Source organism: Cibotium barometz, chromosome 20 (genome assembly GCF_041138505.1).
Source record: "Cibotium barometz isolate CiBa-2024 chromosome 20, ASM4113850v1, whole genome shotgun sequence".
NCBI classification, from domain to species: Eukaryota; Viridiplantae; Streptophyta; class Polypodiopsida; order Cyatheales; family Cibotiaceae; genus Cibotium; species Cibotium barometz.
The window spans coordinates 40961554-40981131 of record NC_141065.1 but is presented as its reverse complement, the minus strand read 5'-3'; the positions used below and the strand labels follow the sequence as shown (position 1 = coordinate 40981131).

The window sequence follows — 19578 nt, the reverse complement described above, 5'->3', positions numbered from 1 at the left end:
AGAGACAGAGAGTCGAGTGAGGTTGGTGGGCTAGAGGTGGAAGGGGTCCAAATCCTGTGTGCCATGTGGCACAGCCCACCTCAAACAAAGGCGGGCACCTCCAATTAGTGCCCACACATTAAAGAGGGTTCACATGATCAAAAGGGTGCCCAAAGGTTGGGCTGCCCATACATGGGTCCCTTGGGTCCTGGCTAGTGGCCCATGCCCAACTTTAATGAATGTGAACAACAAAGATTATAAAACCTTTAAATTAATAAACAAGGGTTTAAATGAATACTTAACACTTGTTCACATGCCACAAATCATGTCAAAATACAAGGCACATGCACAGTTCACAGGTGGGCGTCCCCTACCCGTGAACTGGGCACGTCATAGCAATCAGTCACATGAAAACAAGTCACGCGAAATCACGTTCAAGCAATCAGAGATGCATGCACATGCGTTATGCAATGGATATATCTCTCATTCCTGGAACTTGTAAATAACACATCTTCCCGAGCACGAAACTGCCTCAGTGGGAAGCCTAAACTGGGATCCCTAACAGTGGGTTCCACGTCTTGGCCACACTACGGGTGACACGAGTCCTAGCCTCCCGTAGATGACACGAGTCCTAGCCTCAATACGGGCAACATGAAGCTCCCTGGCCTCCTGTACTTGGGCATGAAATAGGGGAGAGCCATTTGGGCAGCCAAATGGTGACACATCAAAGGGTTTCTCTTTGGTGAATCGCCTCGTGCCCAACTTTAATGAATGTGAATAGCAAAGGTTATAAAACCTTTAAAATAATAAACAAGGGTCTAAATGAATACTTACCACCTGTTCACATGCCACAAACCATGTCAAAATCCAAGGCACTTGCATGGTTCACAGTTCGGCGTCCCCTGCCCGTAAACTGGACATGTCATAGCAGCAGTCACACAAAAACAAGTCATGCGAAATCAAGTTCAAGCAATCAGAGATGCATGCACATGCATTATGCAATGGATATATCTCTAGTTCCTAGAACCTGTAAATAGCAGGCCTTCCCCACCACGGAACTGGCTCAGTGAGAAGCCTAAATTGGGATCCCTGATATGGGTTCCATGTCTTGGCCACACTACGGGTGACACGAGAGTGGCCTACCGTAGGTGACACGAGTTTTGACCTCAGCATGGGCGACACGAAACTCCTTGGCCTCCCGTACTTTGGCATGAAATAGCGGAGAGCCACTTGGGCGCCAAATGGTGAGACATCAAAGGGTTTCTCTATGGTGAATTGGTATTTGGTATGTAGGTGTAAATGGATTCAGACACGTGGGTTCTACCCAAGTTGCAAAAAATAAAACTTTTTTTTGTTATTTAGTTCTTAAAACCTTTTTCTTTTGTAGGCTCGCATCACATCCGTAGGCTCATGAGTTCACGCTTTGTGAACTCACGCCTTGAGGGCTCACACAATTGGGCATAGATTTCAAGTGGTGCATGGGGCTTTGGGCCTATAACACGGTTGGTGAGCAACTATTGGACAAAAATTGTACTTACCACTCCAATAATTGCAAAGGACAATAATTTCCTTGGAATTTGGTGCTGGTACAGATTGTATGATAGGAAAATCTTTTTAGGTTATGAGTAGGTATGTCCTTACAAGTCTTCAAGGAAGTTTTAATTGGCTGGTACAATATTACGTTTAACTAATAGGCATGTTTTTCGAAGTGTGACCTCCTAATCAGCACCGCACAATATTGGGTGATCTTGATAGCTTGGAATGACCGGAAAAACGGAGCTAAACCCTAGGCCAATCCCCGTCAGCAACGCCAAATATATTCAAGAAAAAAGCTTATCTTAGTGTAACATGCAGCGGAAGTATTCGTAATTAAGGATCCTGCAACACAAGTCTCACACCACCTTCTGTATCCTGAGTTTCGCGAGTTTAGCAATCCACTTTTATGACTTCAAACTTTAAGAGATTTAGAGAGGGAGAGAGATAATCTTTACACCGTATGGGGTCCCGAATTACTCACTGAAGGGCCCCCTATCCCGTTACTGGAATAGTATTTGCTTTATTACTTTGAAGAGACTGACGATAAGCCAAACACAAGATCTCTGAGGACCAAGAGTCAGGCTGAACTGTACACAGTTGTAGAAGCACCAATGATGACCAATCTCGAGCCTATGCACTCTTCCCAATGGAATGAGGGAAGGCTGCAAATCTAAGGCTGAGAGAAGGGGTTGATTGAGACTGTTCTAGGTTGTGTGTATATGCTGAAAATGAATGAACGAATGCGTTTTACCTTCACCGATAGGGCTGTAGCAAAACGATGATATGTATGTATGCTGAAAATTGTATGTGTGCTGAAAACGCAAGGTACTGAAGTGCTCCTACTGGTTGAATGCTGTAGATGCTGCGTTTTGATGATGGATGGCTGAATGCTTCATGCGTTGATGCCCCTTGTGTTGTGGACTGAAAACGCTGAGGGCTAATGTGATCTAGGACTGAATGCTTCAGTTGCTTATGCTCCTTGTGCTGAAGGCTCCAACGTTTGATGGGCTGATTTATGAGATGAATGAATGATGCAATGCTGAACTATTTATATAGGCTTTTGATGCTGGTCGGCTGGCTGCAAAGCTGGCCAACTGCATCTTGTCTTGCATAAATGGATAAATATGGTAAAAATGCCAGTTCAATGCTGTAAAATATGCGAAAAATATTGGAATAATACTGAATAATATTCCGATTCTTCTGCCATGGTCTATGTGGTCTAATGTGCCTATGGGATGGATGATATGCAAAATGCAACCATGAGCTGATCCAAACCCTAAGGCTTTCTATGACTTCTATATGCATGAATGATTCTCTCCATGTGGGTTAAGGGACTTCGACTGATTGATTGACTGTCTAAGGCTGAGGAATGACCTACATAGCTCGTGCCTAATAATCCTAGATTGAGGATTACAATGGGGTCACGGTGTACGACAATTATCATCCTAAAGGGTACTAATACTGTACAATGTTGCACTGATGATGATGAGCCATCTGTCACCATGCACTACAGTGCAGAGTGCATGTGACACTTAGCCTTTGTCAAAACAAGTGTTGTTTGGTACTTTGTCGTAGAGCCGCAAATGCAACTTCCCTTGTGAGTGCGTTAGCTCATCCGTCACGTCCTCACTCCATTGTCACATCAGAATGCGTAAATCACCATGAGGGTGAAGGAAGAGCTCTCTTTGTCTAGACAAAGGTAAGAAGAGGAGCCTTCCTGGTGGTTCTCTCTCACAAGAGGTGGATGGAGAAGAAGCTCATGAACGGAAGAAGCCTACACTCCAACCTATTCAAGCAAGCAAACCATCAAGCATACAAGAATCCAACACAATACAGCCAAGCAAGAGCATAGGGGAAGAAAGAGAGCTCACAAGGATTCTATTGCAAGGGAATGAATGTGTATTGCTTAATTGCAAGGGAATGAATGTGCATTGCTTAATGTCAAAATTGACTTGTATACAAAAGACTAGCTTTCACACTAGGCGGACAAAACTTAAAAATAGTCTCAGGCCACTAGTTCTAGTCTTAAGCAAGTATATACACGAAGTTGGTGACTTTCCTATTTGGCATTAAGCTCAAGGTAAGGCTGCTTTATAAATCCCAGCACCTTCTTACAAAAGATGGGCTTCCGTTACGTGCAGGTAAGATGGCAAAGCACGTTACGGTAGGTCGGGTGGGGTGAAACCATATTAACCTACGACTTTGATATATCTCGAGAAACGTTCCAGAGTCCGTAAACTGGTAAGTGATGGATGTATATGGGACATTCCTAGGTAAGGGATGCTAGAATCTGTTAAAATTTTTTGCATGCATCTCAAGTGAGGTCGGCCAAGTCCATTTGTGGATATATAAGCACCCTAGCTCCATTGTAAAAATTCATCTAATTCATTGCTGTTATGTTGGTTCGAATACTCTCTCTCTCTCTCTCTCTCTCTCTCTCTCTCTCTCTAGCGTTTGTGTACCCTCTCTCTCCCTTTCTCTGCCAGCGTTTTCTCTCATCCTCTCTCCCTTAGCGTTTTCTCACTAACCCAATACTGCTTCCGCATTGTCAACTTTGACATGGTATCAGAGCCAAGGCACGTCAACACCTAGGGGACCGGAGCGCGAGGAGAAGGCAGATCTCGGCTGCGTTTTTCAGCCGGCAGGAGAGCGATTGATTTGCTGCGTTTTCATCACGACGAGAAGCACCCTTGGACCAGCATTTTTGCTATAAGAGGGGGGCTGATCGGATCTAGCAGCGTTTTCATCACAGAGAACCCCTTCAAATCTGCGTTTTTCAGCCGGAGGAGTGCTACTGATTCTCAGCATGAAGTTGGACGAGATTTGGGCTGCGTTTTTTTGGGAGAGGTGGATCGGATTGACGAAGGAGATGGGTCTCCCGTGTTCAAACAAGGACGACAACTCAATGGCGACAATTATGCGCATTGGAACTTGATCATGAGGCTATGGTTTAGCAAAAAAGGCTTATGAGACATTGTTGATGGCTCGGAGGAACGTCCCCGAAGGGATAGCAATCGGTTCACACGTCTTCAGGAGGAGGAGTTTCTCAAATCTCTTGTGGATTGGGATGCTCACAATGCAAAGGCAATGTCGGCGATTGCAGAATCTCTCACCAAGGGAATTTTCCCTACCATACAAACTTTGAAGACGGCCAAGGAAATGTGGTCAAAGCTTGCAGGAATGTTTGATCGAGACTCAACAATGCGAGCAGTAACCCTTCTCGGCCAGTTGTTTTCCATCAAGTTTGAAGCCCGGACCTCTATGCCTTCATTTCTAATGAAGGCAAAGGTTATCCATGATCAGTTATCAGCTATGAATAGTGCGTTAACTAGTACCCAGTTAGCTGCCTTGGTGCTTACGAAGTTACTTGAGGAGTATGAGATGGTCTCGAGGGCATTACGCTTACAAGTCACGAAGGAAGAGCTGGAATTTGATGATCTCAGCTCTTTTCTCATTGAGGAGGAAGCAGTGCTCATTTCCCAAGGCAAGATTCGAGTTCCGAAGGATGTAGAATTGGCACATGCTGCATCAGAATCCAATAAGAAGTCTAGGAGCCGTTGTTATAAGTGCGGAAAGCGAGGGCATTTGGCTCGGGATTGCAAATCCAAAGCTAAAGCTCAAGGCTCGACGAATGACAAAGGCAAAGGCAAAGCTGACGAGGATGACAATGACAGTGATACTACCAAGGATGATACGGCTTCTGCCGGTGTGGCGAGGACTACACTGGCACATGATCCAGCATTCTAGCTTGGTGGATGGATGCTACCACGTGCTTCAGCCAGAGAGAGGCATGTGAGTGGCAGAGAGGGGCAGTTTGTGCTCCCGTTTTGACGACTTGGACCCGTGTGTTGGAGTTCAATCTCTGGGTGTTTGGATCGGTGTGTCGGAATTCAAAGCACTAGGCATCTGGCAAGGAACCAACATGGCGTATAAAACACTATGGATGTGCTGCAGTCATTCATTGTTGTTTTCGGGATTATGGACAGGGTGTGTACCAAAGTTCATTATCTTGTGGAGTTTTTTGGCCGTGATGTGTTCACAGTTCATGAATGGGGATTCTTGGACGTAGTGTGGTCTACAGTTCAATGTTCTTTGAGGCTATTGGTGCTCAGGATGGCATTTTTTGTGGTGGTGACAAGCTGGTGGTTGCAAATCCGAGGTGTACCTAGTGGTTGGCCACTGCTGGGGTGTCCATGGTAGCTTCTTCATCGACTTGGTATTCCTACTTATGTCTACTATGAGCTGCAGAGAGGGTGTTAAAATTTTTTGCATGCATCTCAAGTGAGGTCGGCCAAGTCCATTTGTGGATATATAAGCACCCTAGCTCCATTGTAAAAATTCATCTAATTCATTGCTGTTGTGTTGGTTCGAATACTCTCTCTCTCTCTACCTCTCTCTAGCGTTTGTGTACCCTCTCTCTCCCTTTCTCTGCCAGCGTTTTCTCTCATCCTCTCTCCCTTAGCGTTTTCTCACTAACGCAATACTGCTTCCGCATTGTCAACTTTGACAGAATCTACCATGTGTGCGGTTTTACTGACCCTCAATGAAGCAAATGTTTTAGCCTTCAATGTGGCAGATGTCTAGGACTCCAGGGTCATATATTGACTTGTGGGATTATTCTAGATCTAGCACTATATGTTGTTTAGCACAACAATTACCCTGACATAGTCATTGAGAGAAACTTGAAGGTTTTGGACACTTAGGCTTGTCAGTGATTGATTGAGCTGAGTTCCTTCTCATAATGATTGCCCTCTGTTTGTTAGGCAATGGAGAGGATGTATCAGATCTTGGTGAAGAAAAGGTGCAATGTATTTAGCCTCCCCTAGGCCCTCCCCAAGGCTGCTGGGTGGAGCCACTTGGACACCTTATCATCTAGTGAAACTATAGCTTCTACGGCCTTATCCCATGCACCTAAAGCATCACTTAAAATAGCAAGCTGAGGCTCCATAAAATTTGGCTTTGAAACACCTTGTACACTCATCAAAGCAGTATGCCTTCTCCTCTAGCAGCAGCATGACCGGTGACAGTACAATTGAGGGAATGAGAACAAAACCTTGCAAAGAAAGACCATCGTCCCAACACCAAACCTCATAGAGAATCTTGAACCCCTACTATGAGCTTGACTTGAGTATTGGAAGAGAACTTATTACTTGAACCAAAAAAGACCTATGTAAAGGCACTAGCATATATTTTCTAGTGCCTCTATGTCCACACCATCATCCTCTTCCATCTTAGTAACCATGATGTGATGTGTTCTCCTCTTGACTAATCAGCAGCTTGTGCATACTCACAATGACATTCAACTAGTACAAAGACATCAATTGAAGAAGACTTGGGAGGAAGGGAAGGGAGGGGGTGGGGGTAGTGCGTGTAAAAACCTGTGTGGTACATGCATGCATGTACGTATTTACATGGGAACACTAATTCAGAGCATATTGGCCAGTAACATAGCTCCTCTTCTACTCATGGTATCGTTTGTTCATGACCTGTCAAGACGTTCCAGGGTAGCATCTCATCCCCAACCTGCAGTACAGGCCAAACTTCCAACATACATGGGCACTACAGCTAGGTAGGAGAGAGAGCAAAGGTGATGAATGGAAAGGCAAAATAAAGTCACATGTCTGCAGATCCTTAGATCACTAAACCAAACAAAGCATGAAGAAGCTCTTACCAGCAGCCCATGGCCAACATGATCAACGAGGAATGTTTTGCAGACATGGAAAACTGCACTAGCCAACATGGTTGGCTGGCTGCCAGGCCAGCTTCACCACCAACACCACATAGTCTTGGGTTTATTCCAGCCCTCAGCTTCTTCTACACCATTCTAATGGATCTCTAGCTGCCCTCTGCCATACTTTCAGCAGCATGATGCATCTAGTCAACATCATGACAGCTATCAAAAACAATGGAGCAGCTCTGCTTTTAAAATCTTACATGGCTGCTACCTTGAATTGAAAAAATGTGTAAATAAGAGCAATGCAACATTAATTAAAGAAACTAATTTATTAATCCTCACATGCAATTTCACATGCAGTGCTCTTGGTCAAGCAGCTCCAGACTTGGCTGCATTCGGCAAAGCAAGGGTCTCAGGGTACACGATTATGGAGATGATTAAACGGAAACCAGCAATCGGGCATGATACAGACGGTGGCATAAAGCTTGCCAAAACAGAAGGTCATATTGAATTGTGTAATGTCTGCTTCCATTATCCCTCTCGACCTGACGTCAACGTCCTCCAGAAGTTCTCACTATCAATTCCAGCTGCGAAAATGATGGCAATTGTTGGCAGTAGCGGGTCAGGAAAAAGCACCATAATCTCGCTTGTTGAGAGGTTCTACGATCCAGCATCAGGTATATTTCCACATCCTTTTGGACAAAGGATTTGCTTTCGACTCAGCATGTCTTCTCATAACGGCCTTCGCATGTGATAGGTGAAGTCCTCTTGGATGGACACAACATGAAGAACCTGCAGTTGAAGTGGCTAAGGAAGCAGATTGGTCTGGTAAATCAAGAACCTTCTCTTTTTGCCACCAGCATTCGGGAAAACATCTTGTATGGGAAAAAAGAAACCGTTGCCATGGATAGAATAGTCCAGGCCGCAGCTATATCTTGTGCTCATGACTTTATTGATGCACTTCCACAGCAATATGAGACTCAGGTCACCTTTTCACCCTATTGTTTTGATCATATTGGCAAAAACCTTCCTTGATGTGGTAGAACATTGCCATGATTAATATCGGCTTAACATATTTGCCCTGAACTCAGGTAGGGGAGAGAGGTGTGCAACTGTCTGGAGGGCAGAAGCAGCGAATAGCAATAGCCAGGGCCATGCTTAAGAATCCCTCAATTCTGCTTCTTGATGAAGCTACAAGCGCCTTAGATGCAGAATCAGAAAAGAGCGTTCAGGAGGCCCTTGATCGAGTCATGGTGGGACGGACTACTATTGTCATAGCTCATCGCCTGTCAACAATCCAAAAAGCAGACATGATCGCTGTTGTGCAGGAAGGACGAGTTGTGGAGCTCGGGAAGCATGACGAATTGAGGGAGAAAGGCGGAGTGTATGCTTCTCTAATGAAAATTCAAGACGACTCAACACAGACCCAGGAGGGAGCCAACCAGCACAGGCAATAACATGACTCTTTAACTCAGGAGGAACAAAAAGCTCATGCTTTGTCTTACATCATGAATTAAAATCAAATTGATTTTGTTATGCTTCCATGCAGAAACTCTTGTGGATCTACATCACAAAGGACATTTAGCTTCAGATCAATTGCAGAATCAACAGCCAATTCTGTCGGTATAGGAATAAAAACAATGGGCTCAGAGATTGGAATGAGCGGTACTGTCAGGATTAAACCATCTCTACGGCAATTGTTGATGATGAGCCTACATGAATGGCCTTATGGCCTTTCTGGTGCACTCTGTGCCATCCTAGCAGGTGCTCAAATACCTTTGTTTGCATTGACAGTAACTGAGGCTCTGGAGTATTTCTATTCGCTTGACCAAGCTCACATGAAGAGGGGCCTTTCAAAAGTTTCCCTTCTGTGCTGTGCAATCGGCGTGCTGTCATTGCTGGCACATACGGGTGAATTCTACTTTGCAGGAATAGTAGGAGAAAGTCTTACAATGCGTGTACGAAAGATGATGTTTTCAGGTATAAGCTAAACAGGTAAGAACCTCACTTTTTGCAAGCAGCAGCAGGAAGTCTAACAGCACTGATTTTTTGTCAACAGCTATACTAAGGAATGAAATCGGCTGGTTCGACGAGAACAGCAGCACACTTCTTGCGTCGCGTCTGGCTACAGATGCCACCTCAGTCAGGACTGCAGTTGTAGATCGCTTGACAACCTTGCTTCAGAACATTGGCTTGATTGTGACTGCATTCAGCATTGCCTTCACCCTTCAGTGGCGAGCTTCTCTTGTCATCATTGCCACTTATCCAGCTATTATTGGAGCAAACTTAGGCCAGGTTTGATACCAACTCTCGAGTTCCTTGTTATCACAGCTCATCAAGTTCATAGATGTACCATGAGGGTTTATCATGTTTCTTGCTGTGAATTCTTGCATGTTGTCGGTATGATATTATGTTTGTCTTTTCCTATTGGTGGATTATGACACTGATCTGGCGTCTGCCCTGGCAGATGCTTTTTATGAAAGGCTTCACTGGTGATCTAAGCAAGGCATATGAAGCAGCCAATACCATAGCAGGTGAAGCTGTAAGCAACATCCGCACAGTAGCAGCTTTCTGTGCAGAGAAGAAGGTGTTGGAGCTCTTTGGTAGACATCTTGAACAACCCCAGAGGCAAGCCTTGGTGCGTGGACAAACAGCAGGGCTTGGGTATGGCTTTTCTCAATTTTGTCTGTTCAGCTCATATGGCTTAGGTCTCTGGTACGCATCAACATTGATACAAAAGGGGGATGCCGGGTTCGGGCAAGTCATGAAATGCTTCATGGTGCTTATCATTACTGCTTTCGGCATTGCGGAGGCACTATCCTTGGCTCCTGACATGGCAAAGGGGTCACAAGCATTAGATGCTGTGTTTGAAATCCTTGATCGGCATACGCTTATCGATCCAGATGATTCAGAGGCAGAAGATGTGGCAGAAGTGAAGGGGGGAATCGAGTTCAAGCATGTTGATTTCAGCTATCCAGCAAGGTTAGATGTGATGGTTTTTCAAGATTTCAACTTGACTGTTTGGAGAGGCCGCAACCTGGCTCTTGTTGGGGCAAGTGGCTCCGGGAAAAGCTCTGTGATTGCATTGATTCTGAGGTTTTATGATCCACAAAGCGGGCAAGTGCTGGTAGATGGGAAGGACATAAGGAGATTGAAGCTGAGGTCTTTCAGGCAGCATGTGGGGTTAGTGCAGCAGGAGCCTGCATTGTTTTCAGCCAGCATACATGACAACATAAAGTATGGGAAAGACAGCGCTACAGACGCAGAGGTGGTGGAGGCTGCAAAGGCCGCCAATGCACATAGCTTCATATGTGGTTTGCCCAAAGGGTACAAGACTGAGGTAGGTGAGAGGGGGATGCAGTTGTCCGGAGGGCAAAAACAAAGGGTCGCCCTTGCGAGGGCCATACTGAGAAATCCTGCCATTTTGCTGCTGGATGAGGCAACAAGTGCACTGGACGTGGAGTCAGAGAAGGCAGTGCAGCAGGCCCTGGACAAGCTCACGCAGAAGAGGACCACCATCATTGTCGCCCATCGGCTTTCCACCATCCAGGATGCTGACTCCATTGCCATACTTGAGAACGGCGCCATCATTGAGCAGGGCTCTCACAGAGAGCTTCTCAAGAAAGAGGGTGCCTATTTCCAGCTCCTCAACCTCACAAAAAGCACCGATACAAATGCCTGAATTCTGCCACCTGCGCCCTTAAAAGACTCTGTGTTTTTACCAAATCCAAGCCTAAAGCATGCTTTGCAACAGGCATTATGTAGAAAAGAATGCAAAAGTTTGACATGGATCTTAATAGTTCACAGCAAGAATTTGTTGCACTTGGGGAACAATTGTCTTACGCGCTAACAAGAATATAATGAGCACATACCTCCACCGTTCCTGCACAGGCAGGCGTGACCTCCACAGGTTCCCTGTTGGGTTAACAGAATTGTATAGGAGGGTGGGCTTTCAAACCAAGCCAACATGCGACCTTTTCATGCGACCTTTTCCAATCGAAAAGAGGGAGATAATACAAAATGTAAGGAAATGGCTTAAATTATCCCAAGCTTCACATAAAGGGGCCACTCCAAAACACTTCCAAAAATTAACCTTCTTATGAATATTATTTGAGCCAAAATCTTACCCTCATCAGACATGGCATCAAGATACATAAACAAAGGGTGAGTAGTAGCAATACCAAAAAGAAGAGGGCTGAGAGGACAACCTTGCCTAACAGAGTGTGCCATTTATGCCAACTTGAGAAGAAGCACCTTCAACCAAAATAAAGATAAGATTAGCAAACTTAGGGGTAAAGCACATCTTAACCATGACCTTATTAATGAAAACCCATCTAACACTGTCGAAAACTTTGGCAAAATCAAGCTACAACATAACCATATCCTGCTTAGTGTGCATAGCATAGTCCATACCAATCTAAATAGTAAGATTAATGTTGTCCATGTTGGATCTACCACCCACAAAACCATACTGAGGCGTGTGAATATGCGTTCTAAAAATGGGCCCAACTCTAATAGCAAGAGCTTTGGCTAGAATCTTATAAAGGATCCCAAGCATGGTAATAGTTCTCCAGTGAATCAAGGTATAGCAAATGAGCTACTTAGGGATGAGTTTGATAACCCCGTGCTTCAACTTCTCAGGCATGCACTCAGAGTGCGATTTTTGAGGGAGCTTGGTGGAGGGAGCTTTTCTTGGGTACCCTCTCTCTCTACTTGAACAGTCTCTCTCTAACTATTGCCATCACCATCTCCGCCCACGACCGCCCAGCCCACAGCCCAACCTAGCACTCTCTCTCTCCCCTTCTCCCACGCTCTTCCCTCCTCTTCCCTCCCTTTCACTCTCCCACCCTCCCTCTCTCACTCTCTCTATCCTTGTCTCTCTTTGCTAGCTCTCTCTATCCTCCCCCTATCACTCTCTCTACCCTTTTCTTTTCTCACTCTCTATATCCTCCCTACCTCACTCTCTCTACTCTTTTCTTTTCTCACTCTCTATATCCTCCCTATCTCACTCTCTCTGTCCTTCTCTTTCCTACCTCTTTCTATCCTTCGCTCTCATTGTTGACAGCTCTCTCTATCCTCCCCCCCCCCCTCTCTCTCTCTCTCTCTCTCTCTCTCTCTCCTTCATTTCCCTCTCCCCCTCTCTCTTTCCTTCTCCCTCCCTCCCTCTCTCTCCTCTCCCTCCCTCCCTTTCACTCTCCCACCCTCCCTCTCTCTCCTCTCGCACCCTCTTCCCTCTCTCTCTCCTGGTCCCACCACTACCCAACCCATCCCACACCACCCTCTCTGGCCTTCTCCCACCCTCTTCCCTCCCCCTCTCTCTCCCCTCCCTTTCACTCTCCCACCATCCCTCTCTCACTCTCTCTATCCTTGTCTCTCTTTGCTAACTCTCTTTATCCTCCCCCTTGTTACTCTCTCTATCCTTATCTTTTCTCTCTCTGTATCCTCCCTATCTCACTCTCTCTATCCTTCTCTTTCCTAACTCTCTCTATCCTTATCTCTCTTTGGTAGCTCTCTCTATCCTCCCCCTATCTCTCTCTCCTTCATTTCCCTCTCTCTCTCTCTCTCTCTCTCTCTCTATCTATCTATCTACCCTTGTCTCTCTTTACTGACTCTCTCTTTCCTCCCCCCATCACTCTCTCTATCCTTCTCTTTTCCCACTCTATGTATCCTCCCTATCTCACTCTCTCTATCCTTTCTCTTTCCTAACTCTCTCTATCATTCTCTCTCTTTGGAAGCTCTCTCTTTGGAAGCTCTCTTTGAAAGCTCTCTCTCTCTCTCTCTCTCTCTCTCTCCCCTTCATTTTCCTCTCCTTTCCTCCCTTTCACTCACCTTCTCACACCCTCCCTCTTTCTTCTCTCCCTCCCTCCCTTTCACTCTCCCACCCTCCCTCTCTCTCTCCTTGTCCCACCCTCCCTATGCATAATCTCTTATTCCCTCCCTTTGGCCCCTGTCTCTCTTTCACCTCATTTCTCTCTCCCCCCCCATCTTCACATGCATTTGCATAGCATTGCATATGAGTTTATTTTCTACATTTGTATAACATTGCCTGCTCTTTATTATCCAATTGCATGTATGTGCCATTACAATACATTGCATGGCATGGCATGGCATGGCATGGCATTGCATCTAGATGTTATTACATGTGCATGCCATTGCATGGTAATCCATGCCCTTTGCATAGTGTCGCAAGTCATTTGCATAGTATTGCATGTCATTGCATGCCTTTATTATCCAATTGCCTTGTCAATGCATGTATGTGCCATTACAATACATTGCATTGCATGGTATGGCATTGCATTTGGATGTTATTACATATGCATATCATTGCATGGTACTCCATGCCCTTTACATATAGTGTTGCATATCATTGCATGCCTTTATTATCCAATTGAATGTCAATGCATGTATGTGCTATTAGAATACATGGCATGGCATTGCATCTAGATGTTATTTTTCTGCATGTCATTGCATGGTACTCCATGCCCATTGAATATAGTGTTGCATGTCATTTGCATAGTGTTACATGTTTTTGCATGTGATTGTATGTCATTTGAAGCCTTTGCATGGGTGTATACACGCGTTTCTGCAGACAGAAAACTGCGGCGTTTCAGATTTCATGGTTTGCAGGCATTTGACTTGTGTAATGACAATGTGTGAGTCAATGATGTACATGATGATGTTTGCTGCAGGTTCTTTATGGATATTCCAGGTTCTTCATCCGATCCATTTGCGTATAGCAATTGGTTGATGGAGATGATGAATCACTTTGGGCGCCAACCTGGTCCGGTTGAGCTTACAGAGTATATGTATGCTCATCCCCCTCCTTCCCTGCCTGGTGTCTATACCCCTACCGCGAGTATCCAGGGCACTCCAGTGCCGTCTATTCCTCCGAGTCCGACGAGACGGCATGCAGCTTCTCCTCTTCCACGTCCACCGAGGAGACATACCTCGTCCCAGACACACTCACGTACACCCTCACAGCCACCATCACGTGCTCCCTCAGAGCCACCGTCACGTCAGGGCTCACAGCCACCGTCACGGCATATCATTGCATGTGAGCACAATTAACATCGTGAATAATGTAAAGAATTATACATAGAAGATAATTTCATTCTAGGCAAGATATCCACTATGCCTTGCGTACTAGATATTAAGAAGCAGTGATGAATGTAAATTTATTAAGGTCAATAATTTTTTAATTCTAATTGAGATCATGGTCTAATTATTTGAGAGAGAGAGAGAGAGAGAGAGAGAGAGAGAGAGAGCGAGAGCGAGAGGGAGAGGGAGTGAGAGAGATAAGAACATGATGACATTACATCCTTAGAGAGAGCGAGAGGGAGAGAGAGAGAGCACGAGAGGGAGTGAGAGAGAGCGAGAGGGAGAGAGAGAGAGAGCGAGAGGGAGTGAGAGAGAGCACGAGAGGGAGTGAGAGAGATAAGAACATGAAGACATTACATCCTTAGGATCGAAAATACCACTTTCAATTATAGATAAAACCAAGTTCATTTACATACACCTTCCAAATATAACTCTTCTATCAAACTGTTATTCAAAACATATAACAAACTGAGAATTTGACATAATTAATCAAAACAACAACAAACTGAAATTTTGCTAAGGTAATTAATACAAAAGACAAGGCGATCTATAGTTGAGACCACTTTATTTCAAAAAGGTTATTACATCTGCAACTATAAGGGCTACTGTAATCAAACATTGTTTAAAATTGATAACATACCATAACTACCTACGGTTACTACACCTATACACTTTTTTGGGCTACTCTATTCTTTAACTCCTCTCATAGGGGCTCCTCCGTCTCTTCAACAATATACTCGTAACTTTGCCAAGTGCCAATAGCGCTTCCAATATTTATGTTCCACACATACAAATCTCTAGAATCAATAGGCTCATCCACTAGCATCTTTGTCCAAAGATTTCGGACCTCTTTCATGATTCTGAGATGTTATGTCGCATCTTTGTCCATTTTCTTGGATAAATATTTGCAAGCCCTATCGAGGGTTTCCTTTGAAGTAAAGCTGGGGCCATTGGAAAAAGGCATTAGAGATCAACAAAGGTTAGTTGATGATGGTGAGAGTTGTAAGGAAAAGAACAAAAGTGAGGGAGAGAAATACAATGAGAGGGAGAGGGAGGCAACAAGATTTGGAAGCGAGGATTAAAGTAAGAGGCAGGGGTCAAATTTATAGATACACAAAGCAAAAAGCAAAAAGGTACTTTGCAGGGCTATCCACTAAATTTAGAAAAGTAGATGCATGGCTTTTCCCTAAATTTAGAAAAGTACATGCATGGCTTTTCCCTAAATTTAGAAAAGTAGATGCATGGCTATCCCCCTATTTAGAAAAGTAGATGAATGGAATGAACATATTCAAGCCATTGACATATAACCATATTACTTGTCCTGCTAAAACAAAAAAAACAAAAAGTAAATAGTCCTTAGCTACAGAATTGAGATAAAGGACATTTTATTATTGCAACATGAAGGATCTTTTCAAAACTATAATACAATGTCATCAGTACTAGGTCCTTTTCACGTTGTTCTCCTATTGCTGCTGCTGAACATTCTCATTAGGTCCTCCTTTTTTAGAGTGGGTTGATGTATAAACATATTATGGTTCGCATCTAACCCAAAGATACACAAATATACAAAATAAAAGTGCTTGCATGCACAATATAGTCGTCCAGCACCTACCCTGATTTGAAATTTGGGAGATTTGCATGATGGATTCTTTCCCATAGTCACACGGTATTTTTCATTGCGTACTAGTGATTCCTCAGTCTCAATTACAAACACTTCTATCTGTCCAACCACCTTAATGACCAAATTGTTGAGATTCAAGCTCGATGTCAGTATAAGCCAGCTATGTTATGTGCTGGCAGATTAGGTAGGAACATGTGTGAGACATAAATGACCGCGTGTCCAGCTGGTCATAGTGTGTGGACATTAGCTAGGGTTAGTAGAGTGTGGACACAACTCATAGTGTGTTGTGTGGATTATGGATTAGTGCATTATGCTTTGTGTGAGAGTGGACATGGCTTCCCTCTATGGTTAGGGTTTGCAATATACATTAGGGTTTGCTCCTGTGTGTGTGTCTCCTCCCCCTCTACCGTTCTTTCAACATGGTATCAGAGCCTTGTGCTGTTTATTAGGGTTTATGAGTGAGTGAGTGAGTGAAGAGGGAAAAGAAGCTGTGAAAAGAAGTTGTGAAGCTTGCCATTGGAGCTGTGAAGCTTGGAGCACACCAACTACTATCAGATCTGAGAGCTTGGCCTACCAGGTAAGGTCTTCTAAACATCCTTGAGCAGATTGCAGGTGATACAGGCAAAAACAAAGCAAAATAGAGCAAATCAAAGCAAAGAGAAATTCTATTTTTTGAAGCTTTCCATTAAAGCTTGGGAACATTGATGTATGGTGGAAATACATGTAAATCTGGCAAAGCAAACATGTATCTGACAATGAGGGATGTAATGACAACTCTTATGCAAGCCCTATTGTGATTTTGGAGCATTTTGGAAGCATTTGGATGTATGAAAATCTCTAGTTTTTGAGCTCTCACAAAACAGAGAGAAGGAAACCCAAAATTGATGCATTTGGAGTGTGATTTTGGCTAAAATCCAACCATTGGTGGATTGCACATGTACCTAGGTGTCTTGGGGACTTATTACCATCTTCAATTATCAACACAAACTCTCCTAAACCCCCCATACAATAGGCGGCGCAGCCAGCAAAACAGAGAAACAGAGCAGATTTTATACTTTTTGTCTATGAGGAGATCGACATTGGGTGCTTGATATCTTCCATAATTTCTTTAGAAATTGGATGCTTTACACTTTGGAGAAGAGGGCTATGTGATTTGTTTGGTCAATGATGCTTAATTGAGCTGGGAATGAGCTGATTAAAACAGGCTGTCCACTGGTTGCAGAGAAACAGAGCATTTTAATTGAGCAATTAATCTTTGGTCTTTTACAATTGGACAAATTCCTCTTACATGGAGTTGATGGACACTATTGCTAAGCTAATGAATGCCTGGTTTCTCAATTTGGTCAAATATTGAAGAAATTAGAGCCATTTTCCTACTGGTTTTTTTGGTTTTTCCAAAAACAGAGAAGAAAGGGGTTTTCAAAAATTGATATGTACACATGTCAGATGGTGTTGATACTCTACATTGAGGTTGTTTAGGTGTCAATGCAAGTTGCCCATACTTGATTGCACCATTACATTGTGATTTAGAGTCGTGGAAGCGCATCAAAATAGGGTATCTCGGACTGCGTGAGCCAGTTCATCTTGGATGATTACAGGTTGATTTTCTACATCAAATTTGGAGTTTGTTGGCTATCTTGGAGTATCTGGAACATTCATTGGAGTGTGGTTGAGCTGAGGAAGGCTCATTTACAGATTTGAAGTGTGCGGAAGGTGTATTCATTGAGCAAACATGTCGGATAATCCAGTTCAGATTGTTGGTGAAAAGCTGGATAGGAAGAACTTCCAGGCATGGAAGTACAGGATAAAGAGTTTCTTGAAAGGAAAAGGATTTTGGAATCTCATTACAGGTGCTGAGCCCGAGCCTGAGCTACCTCGACAACCTACACAGCAGCAGCTTATTGCTCATAAGCAATGGTCAGAGAGAGCATTCAAAGTGCTGCATTATTTGTCTATATGTATTTCTAATGCTATGCTCATACACATACAGGATGCTGAGAATCCCAAAGATGCATGGGATACTTTGGTCAAGATGTTTGATACAGATACGAGTGCTTGCAAGTCTCAGTTGCGACAGCAGATACACAATGTGAAAAGGAATAAAGGGAGCATACATGATTATGTGCAAGAAATCAAGAAGTTTGCAGATGCATTGGCCACAATAAATGCCCCCATGTCTGATGATGATTTGGTGGATATTACCTTGCGTGGTCTTGGCAAGGAATACAAATCATTTGATACATCTATCTCAGTGAGGAGTACAGGTTTACCTGACTTCGATGAGTTGGTTTCACTCTTGTTGGTTGAGGAAATCAAGCTCAGTGATTCATTTCTGGATGCATCTACTAGCCATGATGATGGCAGAAATTAGGCTTTCTACTCGCAGAGAGGCTTTAGAGGCAGGGGGAGATTCGCATCACGTGGACGTGGTGGTAATGGTCGTGTGGATGGCAGGACAGGCCTCCACAACAGAATTTTCAGCCTTCATATGGTGCTCGAGGTGCTCGTGGATATGCACCTCAAAGAGGCAGAGGTAACCCCCGTGGTCGAGGACGTTGGCAAGGCCAACAAAATTCTATGCAAGATGTGGAATGCCATTATTGTGGCAAATTTGGACATATAGCGAGAGATTGTTTCCGCAAACAGAATGATTTGAGAGGGGGTAGAGCACAGCATGGTGGTCATTATGGTGGAAATTATGCACAACATGGTGGAAACTATGCATCAAGCAGTAATGATGGAACTGCAAATCATTTGTTTGCCATGAAGCATGTTGTGGGTTCTATGACGACAAATGCTAAGAATGATGACACATGGTATATGGACTCAGGAGCACCAAACCATATGACATGTCATGGTGAATGGTTTGAGCATATGAAGCCTATGGATGTAAAAGGCTATGTGGAAACTGGTGATGATACCCAGCATGTCATTACACATGTTGGAAGTGTACCATTGGTCATGCATAATGGTCAAACAAAGTCTATATTTGATGTGTTATACGTGCCTTCTATCACAAAGAGCTTGGCCTCAGTTGGTCAAATGGTGGAACAGGGATTACAGGTTCGTTTCAATGAGCATGGATGCTTCATTGAAGATTTCAAACATGGATGTAGAGTAATTGCTAAAGGCAAGAAAGAAGGCAGATTGTTTAAGCTGGTGGATGTTGGAATTCCTGAGCTAAAATCAGCCATGTTCTCTAAAAGTAAAAATGTGGTACAGGACATTGATATGTGGCACAAGAGGATTGGACATGTCAATATATAGAGATTAAAGAACATGCAAACAAGAGGCATTGTCAATGGATTGCCTAGGTTCAAATATGATGGACATATGCATGTTTGTGAAGCCTGTCAGTTTGGAAAGCAGGCAAGGTTGAGGTTTCCTAGAGAAGGAAATATGAGTAACAGGCCACTTGAGATCGTACATAGTGATGTATGGGGTCCTGCACAAAACCCATCTATCAAAGGCAGTTTATACTATGTTACATTCATAGATGATTTCAGCAGGATGACATGGATATACTTTCTCAGAGAGAAGAGTGAAGTATTGGAAAAGTTCATGGATTTCAAAGCTTTTGCAGAAAAGCAATATGGCTGTTGGATTAAATGTCTGAGGACAGATGGAGGTGGTGAATACACCTCAAAGGCTTTTGAGCATTTCTTGAGGA

The 19578-nt window shown here is 43.9% G+C and overlaps 1 protein-coding gene and 1 long non-coding RNA gene across 3 annotated transcripts in view; one reads left to right on the top strand and one right to left on the bottom strand.

Annotated features, from left to right (window-relative positions):
- The window catches only part of LOC147627880 (ABC transporter B family member 2-like), a 48208-nt gene extending 37045 nt beyond the window's left edge, over positions 1–11163 (top strand). For both annotated transcript variants that reach the window (XM_086814853.1, XM_086814854.1), the window contains 6 exons: positions 7550–7866; positions 7947–8173; positions 8281–8639; positions 8739–9169; positions 9249–9484; positions 9657–11163. In XM_086814853.1, the coding sequence (XP_086670979.1) occupies positions 7550–7866; positions 7947–8173; positions 8281–8639; positions 8739–9169; positions 9249–9484; positions 9657–10871 (2785 nt within the window). In that variant the 3' untranslated portion in view covers positions 10872–11163. The remainder of the gene's footprint in view (positions 1–7549; positions 7867–7946; positions 8174–8280; positions 8640–8738; positions 9170–9248; positions 9485–9656) is intronic.
- LOC147627879 (uncharacterized) lies at positions 6495–11181 on the bottom strand. The gene is made up of 3 exons (XR_015268344.1): positions 11062–11181; positions 7187–7389; positions 6495–7038 (listed from the first exon to the last, which is right to left on the bottom strand). It is a non-coding gene; the product is annotated as an uncharacterized LOC147627879 (long non-coding RNA).
- Positions 11182–19578: the final 8397 nt, after the last annotated feature.